Source organism: Takifugu rubripes, chromosome 8, assembly GCF_901000725.2.
Source record: "Takifugu rubripes chromosome 8, fTakRub1.2, whole genome shotgun sequence".
NCBI classification, from domain to species: domain Eukaryota; kingdom Metazoa; phylum Chordata; class Actinopteri; order Tetraodontiformes; family Tetraodontidae; genus Takifugu; species Takifugu rubripes.
Window position 1 is genome coordinate 15,488,205 of NC_042292.1, and position 14,002 is coordinate 15,502,206.

The following is a 14,002-nucleotide window of genomic DNA, read 5'->3' on the forward strand; positions in this document are numbered from 1 at the left end:
TCTCCTGTTGTTTGTCCTCTTGGGGTTTACCTCATTTCGGGCCCATTTTGTGTGTACGTGACTTGGTGGTTGCGGGAAGACGGATGTGGTTGTGCATTTGCATTTCCATCAGTCATTTTAAACACAGAGCAGAGCTGCACACCTGGTTCAGAGCTGCCCCGTACTTCCTGGGTCCCAGCATGCATTTGTCTCTGTCTTCAGGGGGTCCACCTTCCCTTCCTTTGGCCTCCTGGGTAAAACGGACATCTGGAGGGGGGGATCTTTTTGCTTTTGATCAAGTTTTGTATCGTATATAAGAGGCTAAATAGCAAAACTCAAATGCAAGTGAACATCCTGCATGTATGTTGGTTTTTTTTGCATCATCACTGACATTCCTCAAAAGGTACAAAATGACCCTGCGAGCATCCCGTATTTAGGCTCTCATGTGCACAAACATGAGATACAGACTGTAGAAAACTGTTCACTAAATTCTTCTACTGGAGGAATTTAAGGAAAGACCAGGTTATATGTTCCTGCCGGCACAAACTCCAGATTTATTTCGCTCCAGCTCTCTCAAGACGATTAAAGCGATCATTGTTGTCAGCTTTTAATCAGTTTTCACCAGAAAAGTCCCGCAAATCCCAGATAATAGGTGATCCTGGCAATTAAAATAACTCTCAGATGTTTTGACAACCCGTAATTATTTCAGTGTTGTTGTGTAAATGGGTCATATTTTGAAATCAAGCCCTCTGGTGGGTACTAAAAGGAGTTGGATTCCATCATCCAGACCCAACTTTTGGGCTTAGAAGTCACTTCTTTGCTTCCTCATGGATACCCCAAACCCAGTGGTGGTATGCAGCTTGGATATGTAGCGCAATATATGGCCTCCGGCAGCTCCGGGTGCATGTATGGACTTTCCAATCACGCATGGCGCATGGGAAAGCAATTCTTGGATGCCGCTGGCATTGCGGTGCCCCTGGATACCAAAAGGGGGCGATGGTAAATCTCGCTCATGTAAATAAGGCGCTTCACATGTATTTATCAGTGTCCCGGTTTCCCTGCCACTCATGAAATTTCCCAACAACTTAAATCCTTTGCTGTCCTCTGTTTGCGTCACATGCGGGCGTCGACGTTGCTCCGGCCCACCGAAACACCCCGACCAAGTCTGCAGGGGCTGTTGTCCTGAACCCCACTGGAGGGGAACAGCCACATCAACACGCTTCTTTTTTATAACACCGTCTCGCCTCCGGCTGCTGAAGACATTTCCCCGCTACTTCTAACGCCCGTCTGTGGTCGACGCCGCGGCAGAATTGCATCAGCCCTGTTGCAGCATGCTGAAATATGCAAGTGGCGTGCGTGCACGTTTCACTTTTTAAGCACTGAAGGATATTGAAGATTGTGAGACGTATCAGTCTAAAAGCACATTTTCGAGCAGTAAAACACAGGAGAGGCCTTTGGAGAAAGCAAGGTAGTTTTCTATGTCAACTGGACTGGGTTTCTTCTCTTGAAGACGTTTCGCCTTCTATCCAGAAGGCTTCTTCAGCTCAGAACTGAAGAAGCCTTCTGGCTCAGAACTGAAGAAGCCTTCTGGCTCAGAACTGAAGAAGCCTTCTGGATAGAAGGCGAAACGTCTTCAAGAGAAGAAACCCAGTCCAGTTGACATAGAAAACTACCTTGGATACAATGACCTGGATGATTGAGAATCTACACAGACATCAGGCTTTGGAGAAAGTACGTCGAATCACAGCTATATACGGTATTGTGGACAGTTTAGTATTTCAGGCCCTCCGGGTGCCTCATGAGCCACAAAGCCATGTTGATAGATAAATTAGAAAAAGGCATTCATCTGCAGCATCCGCTTCCATGGTCCTTCACACTGATACAGAGTGTAAGTCAGTAAGCCACAGGAAGTGGCTGCGCCATCTATTTACACCACCTTAGAAGATGTCACATACGCCGCTTGACTTTCATCATCAGTAACCACAACCGCAGCTTTAGGTTAGCGCCTTCGCACCCACTGATTGACGCCTACATGGCCCGAGGACCCTAAGGAACGCCTCTCCCTGTATTTTGTGTTTGCGCGTGCAAGCCCACCATATCTTTAGGTGTTGACAACTGAATGATTTAGGAGAAAGAACTCCAACCGGGTTGAAAAAAATCAATAATTTTCATAATTACTTGCTTTTATTTGGCTGTTCCCATCTAAGTCTAATGTTCTGGCAACTTCTGCCAGTCCTGGAGGTTCATGCAGAACTTTGGAATACTGTGCATGCCAGGAGAAAAGAGAAAGAGGCCGGTCAGATCACAAAAGACGGAGCATCAGAGGGATATATGACCATTCCCAGTCTGCTGAAGGAGGCGGTCCTGCTGGGAGTTTGTTCTCCTGGTTGTAGGATGCCTGGAAGCAGACATGCATGTACCCTGGTTACACCATGTTTGTGTGTATGTTTGCATTTAGCTTTTCCAGACACGTATGCCTTGTATGTCTGTTGGTTTGAGACATATAAACCACAGTTACCTGTGTACAGGATGTCTTCCCATGGGACGCATGACCGTGGTCTGCTTTATAGCCACGTTACCACATTTAGATACAGATTTAATGCTTTAAGGTGGTTAGCCGAGCGTAGCTCCAGAATATCTACCTTGGCTTTTCCCTTCAGAAACCAGCTTGTACACAGAGGGAGAAGGTCATAACCGCTCTCATCAAAAGTACAGAGGAATCCAGGCTGGAAAATCAGCGAGTAACTATTTAAGCCTTCAGGGCCCACCACTTCAGACATCTTTCCCATTTTAGGACATCACAGAATGATAATATTACAGCTCACATCCCATCAGCGGAGTTATTGGCCTGTATGAGAGACAACTTCCTTATAGTGCGTAACCTTTAGTGTTAGGATCCTATTTCAAGTAACAACATAAATTTTTATGTGAGAAAACAAAGAGCCAACACAGCGCCCCCTGTTGGCAGAATCACTAAAGTCGGGTCCAGTAGATGTGGTTCAGGTATAAAAGCAGAAATACACACGCCCGGCGATGAGTCAGGGTTCTAAATTTAACTGCTGCGGTTTTGATTAATCTGTCTGGCTGCACAGTGGCCAAATCGGCAACACGGACTCAGGTGCGTGGGCGCGGAGAATGAGTCAACGGAGGGAAATTTCGTCTGTCTTAACAATCCCTGCAATCTGCTAATCAAATAGTTTCATGGGCTGTTGAAGTGTTGCTGATGAGGGATGCCGTGCTCTGGCTGCAACATACTGTGTGTTCAGTTGGGCGTTGGTGTTAGTTTCACTGAGGCCACGTGGGTTTTAAACCTAAATGAATGCATATAATAAACGCACCTTCTACCCCGCTGAGGAATAAACAGTGGAGTAACTGTAGGTTTTTCTTACTTTTAAGTTCTGAATGTTCAGAAAAAGTGGGGATTTGAGGCATCTGAAAGTTGAATGGTGCCCGCAGCAGCACACGTGCACGGATGGCAGTATTTGAGGCGGCGGTGGCGGTGGATGAGGGGGATTCCTCTTTCACCTCAGTCGGCGGAGATCCGCTTACACCTGTTGTTCGCAGGAAACCTAAAACTACCTTTTGTGTGTGCGTGCCAGCGTCCGTGCGTGCGCGCCCGGGAGCATCGCTCCAATAAGGCGACCGTGTGACATGTTTCTTTCTTCTCTCGCGGCGCGTTTCAGTGGCATCTCAGATTTCTGTCCTGCAATATGTGAGCAGTGATTGCTTCCCTATTGTCCTGCACAGACAAAACACACATGCCCCGCCCCCCCCCCCGCCCCCCCCCCCCCCCGCTTCTCTGTCCCGCACATTTGCTGGAAGGTAAAACAGTAAAGCAGGTGAGCCATTATCATTGCAGATTATTTTCACACCACCAGTCTGTCTAGTTCCCTCTCTGCCATTACTTCATGCACCTTGTCTGGATAATATTTAATCATCATTCCAGAGAACATCTGCTAGAATAAGGTTGTGACAAGCCGAGTGTGATGGTTCCTTTTATTTCTAGGCGTTGACGCGTCTTTCCGTTGTGTGTGAGGCCAACAATCTTCTGTCTGGCCTTCCTTTTCTTTCTGGTCGAATGAGCCCTGCAAGCCGAGCCCAATTTTGTGAGATTGTGATTGACAAGCTAATTTCATGTTTACAACACTGCAGCCTCTGTCTCATACTCGGCAGCTGGTGCGAATGCATCCTGGAGTATTACAGTTTAAGTATTTCCTCTAAATATTATCTTTTGCCCAATTTGTCTTATTGTCTCTTTGTTGTGGTCATTGGAATGGATCCATAGACACATCCACGTAGCGTAACAGGGAATACCGCCTTGTAATGTTGGAGGTGGCTAATTTATTACACTTCGTGTAAACTTAAAAGGTTTGCTCTGTAAACTATGGTAAGAGGAAAGGTCTCGTCTCTTTAATCCAGATGTGCTTGTGTGACTCATTTCCTTTAGTGTGTTATATTTAATGGGAGCCATCAGTTATGAAAAAGTTTTTTTGTTTTTTTTACCAGTGTTAATATTAAAGTTCAGATGTTCTGTTTTCGTTGTCTGCTCCTGGCACCCTCCGATGCCAATATTTCTTGTCTGGACGGCACTTTGCGCGTTGTCTAGGCAGCCACCTGTCTGTTTTGTTGGCTGCACATTTTAGTTTACCCACATGCAGTGTGCGTGGGGACTTCTGATGTAGTCAATTACCAACGTGATGCTACCTGCTCCTGCCTTGCCTGCTCCTGGGCTTTATGCCGAGATGCATGGCGGAGGTAACTGAAACAATGAAAACCAAAAAGCAGAGGACTCTTATTGTTGTTTAGGGCTTTAATGGTCTTGGGATGAGCTTGTCAATTGTCACATGTGTTTTTGTGCGTGTATTTTTAGCAGTGACAGGCATCGAGGGAAACTAGAGCTGTTGCGGAAGCTCGTATTCTGAAGGGGCTCTGTCTACAGCCCCGAGGAGTCCCTTTGACATCTTAATACTGTGGAAAGCAAGGAGGAAATCTGATCTGGGGACATCATCAGTTTTAAGGATCACACGCTCACATGCCTACAGGGTCAAATCAGGGGTTCCGAAACATGTGGATTAGCATTTAGCTCACTGCCGATTCTCTACCCATTTTAATTACATTTCTGTTGTTCTATTATCAGCAACTACATTATGATTGAAATTAGCCAAACTTCAACAACTCTTCGGCTTGAATAACGCTAAACTGGTAGAAGGATGCGTACATATGCTTGAGCTAATTAAACCAACGTTTTATATGACATCCCCACCTCGTTTCATGTCACTTGCCAGAGGGAATTTACATGTAAAAGTACCTCAGGTGTAGCAGGCTGCCTGTTTCTTGCTCATGTTTGGAAATTGTGTTTGCGAGCTAATCATTTAAGTTTGTCCCGGGTGACAGGAAAGATGTGGCACTCGGAAGGAGCTTAGCGCTCTAAATCATGCTTAGGGTCGCCTGGAAGGCCGCCGTGCGCAGCACAGCTGGATTTAGTTATTAACTTTATAGCATTTCGCAACATTAACACAGTCTTATCCGGATTAGAGATTGGGAAATAGCAAAGGGACAGTGTTTACCATCAGCTTCAAATAATCAACTGACTGATGTCAACATGTGTTTTTAAAGGTTTGAACGTGTTTGCAGCTTATCACGTGTGTGTTTGACCTCACTAACAAAAAATATACCGTTTCTTTGAGCAGTGTTCTGCTTTTGAGGTGCAAGTTTTATTGGAAATAACTGGTCTGCTCTGCAGTTCTATGCAAAATTTGACGTTCTTAAGTTTGATCGTGATTAAAGACTAAGATTGGGCGACATCCTGTTTGGGTCCGTTTCCACGTCTGGTCAGCTTACAGAAGTGTTGCCACGTGGGTGGCCCGTTTTGGGAAAAACGTGCAAAGCAATGCACACAAGCTTGGCTGCAATCACCCGTGTGCACGTGGCCCAGGATTGTGTACTTATATACAGTCCATAATACTCTCAGACACGCACATGCACAGCAAGTAAACTGGGAAGGCTGGAGGCCCAAACACAGCTGGTGGGTTTCCTGCGGTGGACGTAAGGGTCACAGATGGACCAGAAACCAGAGAGGGAGGATGGAGTTCCGGGGGGGGTGATGGGGGGAAATGGGGAAGAGGTGAAGAGGCTGGAGGAAAGATGAGGAGGGAGGAAGGCAAAGCATGTCCTAGATTTAAGATGACAGGGGAAAGGGATTCTTTTCCGTCCTACTCTCATGTCTACACTTTGCCGGTCCCAAGTGTTCCTTTATTTGCATGAATGCAGCATCCCTCCTGATGCCTTCACTGTCGCCCTCCCGATGCCTTCGCTGTCACTCAGCACGTTTGTCGAGCCAGCTCTCGAAACTGACAGCAGCTTTTTATTAAAGCCCTCAGCTCTTGGTGGGTTACGCCTGTGGCAGTTTGACGGGCAGTTAACGCTGCTCTTCCAGTGGATGTTACAGAGAATTAACACGCTGAATGACAGGAGGTGGATTTAACAGATTCCCATTCCCAAAAAAAAAACGAGGGTCAAATGAGGGACTCAAGTCACTTTGTGTACTTAAAAAGGTCATGCTTGGGACAGAAATGAGTCAATATAGCTTTTTACACCTACATTATGTCCAATGTGTTTTTTTAACACTGTAACACGTGTTGTTTGAGTTAAAGGGAGTATCGACTAGCCCTCATATGTCAAATCATCACCGTGTTATTAACCAAAAAGAGAAATTCCACAACAAACCGAGCATGCAGTGTTTTGTTGCCCTTTCTGCCGCATCTTGCGCTCCCATCTCAGCCATCCCGTAAACAAAACATACATCTGGCTCCAAGCAACAGCCGGATAACATCAGGCGCAATAGGAATGAACAGGCAAGTCCAGACGTCTGCCTTTACATGTGAGCTTGCAATCTGAGGAGCGTGAGCAGCCGAGGTTAAAGCGGACGGCTGCGATGGTTTTTGTAAAGGCTGAACACGCAGGAAAGTGTTTGGACAGTAAAGTATGAGCAAACAGTGGAGACTGATCAGGGAACATTAGCGGGCTAATGCCAGTATGACAGGGCGGGAGGAAGAGCGAACGGCGTTGAATTCATCCAGACAGTCACCCCGAGCCTGTTCCATCACGTTATGTCAGCTAATGATGCAAATTACCGCTGGCTTTTTTTTTCCCTTTTATTTGTCGTGCGAGTGCGGCCTAACTACAGCCGGCTGCGTGTCAGATCCTGCAGCATTCTTCCATCTTAATCTCCGTGACCTTTCGCTTGATGTAAAGGGGTCAGTTCAGACCAAACTCTTGTCACGCCTGGTGTGTTTGTGTAACGACAAGAGGAGCGGTTCGACATTTCTGTCATGGAAAAAAAGCCCCAAAAGGTTTGCTGGATGTTCAAACAACAACCTTAAATGTAGCGCATACATGTAGCGTGCACATGGTCATCCTTGGGGGGGAAAAAAGAAGATCGGAGTCTGTACCTGTGCAGTTTTACGTGTACCCACACGTCTGTGCACCCTGACGTGCCCTGTTCACGTGCTTTTCTTTATTTCTAAAGCCATGTTTTTCCTCCCGCACGACACCATATCACTCAGCCACCCCTCCCCTCAGGCTCAGGCTTATTTTGCCCAGCATCACGTTGATGTCTGGGTGTGGGCACTCCAACGGGGATCCCCGCCCTGCTGAGGTAGAGGCTGGATTAAATTCCTCAGCACTCCGATTGGCTAACACAAAAGGAGGATAATAGACAAGACACAATATAGGTAACACAATATAGTGATGTGGGAGGGGGGAAGTGTAAAGTCTTTTATTTAGCCATCTTTTTAAAATTCAGTTAAAATTCCAGGTGGATCTGGTCTTGCCATCATTGCTGGCTTCTTTTGTGTGCTATTTTTAGCTTCTTTTTCAGCCTAGTCTGCCAAAACATTTCACAGGGGTCCCTCTCTTTTTTTTTTGGTGGGGGACTTTCTCAATTTCTTTTACCTTTCATGCATCCACCCCCTCCTCCTTTCTTTCCATTAGCCCAAATTTCACCCTTTCCCCGCTCACTTTCTCCATCTATTGCCCTCCTTCTGTCATTGTGATTAGGAGAATTACAGGAGATCAGAGGGAAGAAAGCGAGACCAGCACCACTGACCTTTCCCCCTCTTTTCTTTCTCCCTTCTCTTTCTGGACCGGAATTGCTTTCTCGGTGTTTGTCCGTTTTCCCCTTTGCCATTGTTTTGTCTTCAGTTTTTACGGCTGTCACTGTTGCCTCCGGCACATAGTAGATCTTGGAAGCGTCAGCGCTTAAAGCAACAACAGTCTGTAGTAGCGAAAGATAACACAAACTCTGCCTGTCTGTGGATATGGCCTTGGAACATAGATGTTCCCTCTGCACAGACTGAAGACCAGAGTACGGGAGTCAAGCAGCACTCCCTCCCTGCACAAACGCTTGTTTTGCTTGCCCCTTTCTCTGCTGCCATTCAGTCCCAATCTAATCTCAGCTGTTGCACCAAGCCACTGAAACTATTCAACAGAATAGAACCCGTCCAGCGCGTTGACTTTTTAGCTCACTTGCTACAAACTCAATAATCGGGCCTATTTGGCAGTGATAATCATTGACGGAGAGCTAAATGGACCAAAAAAAAGGTGTAAAGTTGTTGAGAGCTCCGACCAAAATGACCCGCAGTCGAGTGGAGTAATTCCCAGCCACATGACCCCGGTCTTTCCCAGGCCCTTATTATATTTGAGCAAGACCCAGACTAGGCTAGCAGATGATTACTTCCAGGGGTCCTGGAGGGTCCTTGACCCTGATTATTGTGGATATGAAGGATCACGGGCGGTGGCAGTCACATGAAGGAAAATACCCCGTCATCCCCCCATCCAATCCCCGAACAACCATCCCACCGCCAGTCAGCGCTCTTTTGTCCCGCATGTCTCCGACTCCACCGCGCCTCAGCTCCAGCACCTTTTCCGCCGTGCTGAAATGCACGCGATGACCTTTGATTCTGACTCCGTCGAGACGTTGTTTATGTGCACAAGGAGATGATAATTAAATGCCCATCTCACACTTATACACTCATATATGCAGAGGGTAGCTCCCGCCAGGTAGTCCACTACCTCCACCATCAGAGCCCCATGCATATAAGCTTATGCCACTCAAATGTCAGCTTAAAGAAAAATCTCATTGCTGCCAATAATCGCTGCGTGATGTTGGGAACGACACAAAAGGTTAATCTGTGCTGTGTTTTTAATGTCGTAACATGAGTCACATGACTGCAAAATGGTATTGTCGTTGTTTTAAATACAGCCCCTTGTGCTACTAGGCCGCTCTACTCTTCCACTGTTGGACATGCTAAATTTCATTAGCATCAATAAGCGGATCCTTAATAATGAAAGATGCTGTAAAACAAGAGTGCGCGTGTTGACTTTCACATTCACAGCTGCACTTTTAAAAAATGTTTTTAAAATTAAATTCTTTCCTTTTCATTAGCTATAAATCTGTCAATTCCCTGATTCCACTTTTGAGTGATGTACAATGTATAGAAAGCCCGCCTGATTCTCTTTGTCTGATTGTAGGCTTTTGTTTAATTGATGGTAGCATTTAAACAAAGGCTCCCTGTGTTTCTGCACGACCTCGGGCTCTGCCGTTTAAGAGTCTTCAGCTTATCCGAGAGGAATTTTCCTGTGAGAGGAACGTCAAAATGTCTGATCTTCAATCAGCAATCCATCAATGCAGTTTCAAAACATTTTAATAACCCCCCCATCTTTTCTGCCTTTTCTTTCTCCAGGGTGCCAATATTGACGAGCCATGTGCGGGATTGGACTGCAGCGGCGGATGCCGGTGCAACCCAGAGAAAGGCAGCAGGGTGGGTTGCTGTTGCCGCGGCGCAGAGCGCTCCTCTTCGGCGGAGTCTGCAACGCGACACATGTTGAGATCGAATTGTTATTTAGCAATCGAGTAGCAACAATGTGGGCTTACTAGAGGCCAATAGTAGGGTCCATTTATTAAGATAAGAGAACATATACCAACGCCTTCCACCTGTCCGCCGTCTGATTTATGGCTTGTCTTTTCTATATTCCTGCTTTTTCCATGCACATTCCTGCACATTAAAAAGCACCCATAAATGCCTCAGCGGCATCAGGTCACAGGTGATGGCTGTAGGGTCGATCTTTACTGTACCGGTAATATGACACTGAAGGTGTCGAGGGCTCGCTGCCCTTCCCTTGTGGGAAACCCATTCTGATATCACAGCATTTAGACCCCAAATCCTGGTCACGGCTGCCTGCTTTTTTGGTTTTCTGCTGCGATAAAGCCACGATAATAAAAGCAATTCGTTTGACAAATAAAGGCAAACCTGACGTGTATGTACCACTTCAACTACAACCAGACTGACGGCAAGCTACACGCCGCAGCTCGATCTCTTCAGCCTTTAGCCAAACAGCAATTACTGTCTGACTCAGAAGGCTGCACTTACGGCCTGCCTACTGTATGCCAGGCGAGCTAAATAACACGCTATTGGGTGAGCGAGCCTGTAGGTAAATAATATAGCTCAGGTAATATACAGACCCCTGTTGAAAGCCCCCTGTTAGGTTTAAATGACACAGCTGTGGCTGCATTACTATCTTTAGCTGTTACTATGGGCAGATGTTTCAGCACTAAGGTGCCCATTTAGTGTCTCTTTCAGTTTTACTTTTGCACATAGACGTTGGTGAGGTCCATATCCCAGCTGTTAAGTGTGGGAAGAGGAGGAACAGAGAATCATATTGATAAAAAGGTTTTTCACACATAGCCCTAATTGGCCTTAATACACTGGAATACATTTGATCTTTATTTGATACATGTCTCAGGCTTGCCTGACTGTGGAAGGCGCAACATTGGAGCGTCGTCATTACTTCTCGAGACAGACGGCTGCGCTGACATGTCAAGACTTAACAGAATGATCTGAAATATTTCCTCCCAATAAATGTAGTGTGACAACAAACATCCGGTAATAATGGGTGGAACAAACACGCCTCTTGTCAATTTTGTGTCTCAAACGCGGATAAACTGAGCTTTTATTAGCAGCAGATTGATGGTGTCCCTCTGAACTCCCCCGTCAATGCCTTGGAAAGACTCCGCTCCCTGCTGGATGTTAGGTCCCGTCCCAGGGGAAACGCAGGAAAGATGGCGCGTGTTGGTTTTCATTATCAACAGCCACGGGCTCTCAGTGTGGCTTAGGCTTTAAATCCTGAGACGCTGTGTTTAGGAGCTCTTATTAACATGTTTTACTTTCCCGGCTTCATTTTTGTCTCACACTGGATCCATTAGGTCCAATAACATCCGCTCCCACCCAGTAAACCCCTGCAGGTCAAAGGGCAACGTTAGGGATGACAGGATGGTTTGTGCGTGTGCAAACAGTGGTTAGGTCAACATGTGGAAGAGCTTTTCAAGTTGCAAGAGGTCAGGAAGTATGTACTTTATTGAATTTTGCCAGAGCCCCATCTGTGTAAATCAGGCCTTCCCAGTTTGAGCTGCCAGTGGGTGACGGTTTGAAGACCAGCAGCTCTCGCCTGGCCGGCGCGTCTGCTGACGTCAGTGGCGGCATTTCGGTTGCAGAAAGCCTCCCAAAAGTCAAAGCAGGAAGAAACACAACAAGAACATGAGTAAGAATTAGCAATAATCCTAATATTATCCTATTATTCAGCACCAAATGACCAGGCGATGATCAGCTAGCACGGAATACAGGTTTCAGCAGGTCATGCAGACTCCAAAAGTTGAGTCAGAGGAGCAAGAGTCTGAAAGCAAATTGGAGGCAGGTAGTTGTCAAAAGACAGGCAGGAATATATGGGACCAGATGGATTCCAGAAGCAAGTGCCATCTGGGTCTGTTCACAACCGAAAATCTATGTGGAGCAAATATTTTAAAAAATGTGGCAGCATCTCATCAGATGATCAGATTGAGGAGTACAGACAGACACACTCAGGTTGCTCAGATAAGCTCCATCCGCAACAGCGTGACATTTACACAAGCGGGAGGTATAACTTTGCCAGCTCTCTCTCCCTCTCCTCCCTCTCTCACCCAATGCATCCTCTAATGTGTTGTGTTTTCAAGCCCGGCTAGGTTTTGCTGAGTGGGCGCTCGCCTGTGTGTTTTAGGGTTTACACGTATGGCTACTTCTGCGTGCTTCGTTTGCCACGTATGTAGGGTGATGTGCGCACCAGATGGAAGGCCAGAACATTCTTATCACCCACATCCTGGGCCCCTGCATGGCATTTAATCTACAGGCTGTCCCTCCTGTCTGAGCAGGAGTCTTAATATGGTGGTGTCCTTTGTTTGGGTTTCTTCGTAGAACAGTAGCCCTAAAATCAGCCCTAAAATCTAAAATGCCTCAAAGAAGAAGTCTGAAATGATGCATGGATGCAGGTTATATTTGAACACACACATACGTCTGCCATCCCCTGACCCTCTGGTCTATTCTGGTCTTTGTGTTGTCTGTGAACTCTGACCTTTATAGACTCAACTCTGTGCTTGTTGACTTAATAAGAGGACCAGGGTTCAGGGTGTGTGTCTGTGTGTTAGAGATGCTCTCTTTGTTCTTTTTTGAGTGTGTCTTATATCCTTTCGTGTACTACTGCAACTGCTGCATCGTTCTTAATTTTCTGGTACACGCTACTGCCCTCTGGTGGCGGGTTTCTGTCATTTTAAAAAAAATCTGCTTGCGCACTGGGCATGATGCATTATGTCTTAAAGTCTGTTTACCTTTCTTTTATTTCCAATTTGATTAACATAAAAGAAAACAAGGACTGTGAGAAGAGTATAGAAATAAGTCAAAAATCTCTGAGCACACTAATCTGATCTCGATCTAATGATTGAAACACACACATATACAAACAGACATAGAGAAATGTGCAGAACTGCTTATTAATGATTTTATAGGTTCTGCTTATTTGATGCCAGGATGACTGTAAACTCATTTATGACATTCCCCCACACAAATCTGTTGTAAATATCCTTTTCTTTCTCCCTTATAATCACAAACTCAGCAGTTAAACAGGTGTAACCTGTAAATGTGCTGCACTTTGAGAACCAGAGGGAGAATTTTAATAAGCACGTTTGGAATACTCAAATAAGTAAAAAAAACTTGCGATGGATCGAAAAGTTTAGCATCTTCAGAAATTGTGTCTTGACACTCAATTTCAGACAAAATAGAGCGTCAAGACACAATATGTGAAGATGCTAAATCTGTGCACATTTGCCCAGCACGGACGAGTGCGAGAGGAATCCAAATCCCTAGCTAACCAAACACAGCTGGACGGAGCTCGACTTCGCCCAGGTCTCCGCCGCCCATCGGGCTCGCCGCATTTTTCCGTGAAACATGTTGTTTTTGCTTGTATCTGGCATCTGGCTTTGTTTAGTCGTAGCTGATACCGACGCTGATGCGGAACCCAGTTGGTTCCAAAACACCCACGCTTTATTTCTACTGAAAATGCTCCCGGCAACCGGGCAATCTTAAACACGACCAGTGACTGCACAGTTTGCTTTACAAAACCACGATTTAGCTTTCACGCTAAAAACGTAGCTACATTAAAATAAATGGGTCGGTGTGATTGTCGTCTGCGCGGACTCGGCTGTCACATCTGTTCATTGCTCTTTAAAGGTCTTAAACGAGTCTTACGTACCAATTACATGTGCTGTTAGTGCTTGGTGCTTGTCGTCACCTGAGGCTAGTTTTTTGTTGTTGTTGTTTCAGCCTCAATTGCACTGTTTAGCTAAAGTAAAGGAAAAACGTATATTTAGGGCTGATCCGGACCAGGATCACCTGGGAAGTGATTAAAAAACCTGATTAAAAGACAACAAACTGCAGCACTCTCCCAGCTAACTTCCTGTCTGACAGCTGACCAAACAGCACGACTTTATGACATCATCACCGTGGGACAGCGGGACCCACTCCCCATTAATGGGGCTTTTACTGAAGGGGAAAGCACCTGGAGGAAAACAGAGAACAGGTTGTTTGCTTAATGGCGGCCATGGCGCGAGCAGATGAGGCGCAGAGGACGGGTGGGAATCCGTCTGAGGGAGCACAAAGGC

The 14,002-nt window shown here is 46.0% G+C and overlaps 1 protein-coding gene across 7 annotated transcripts in view; it reads left to right on the forward strand.

The window, feature by feature from the left end:
* col4a6 (collagen, type IV, alpha 6) overlaps nt 1-14,002 on the forward strand; it is a 58,733-nt gene that overhangs the window by 23,794 nt on the left and 20,937 nt on the right. For all 7 annotated transcript variants that reach the window (XM_011606634.2, XM_029840521.1, XM_011606635.2 and 4 more), the window contains exon 4: nt 9,723-9,800. In XM_011606634.2, the coding sequence (XP_011604936.2) occupies nt 9,723-9,800 (78 nt within the window). The remainder of the gene's footprint in view (nt 1-9,722; nt 9,801-14,002) is intronic.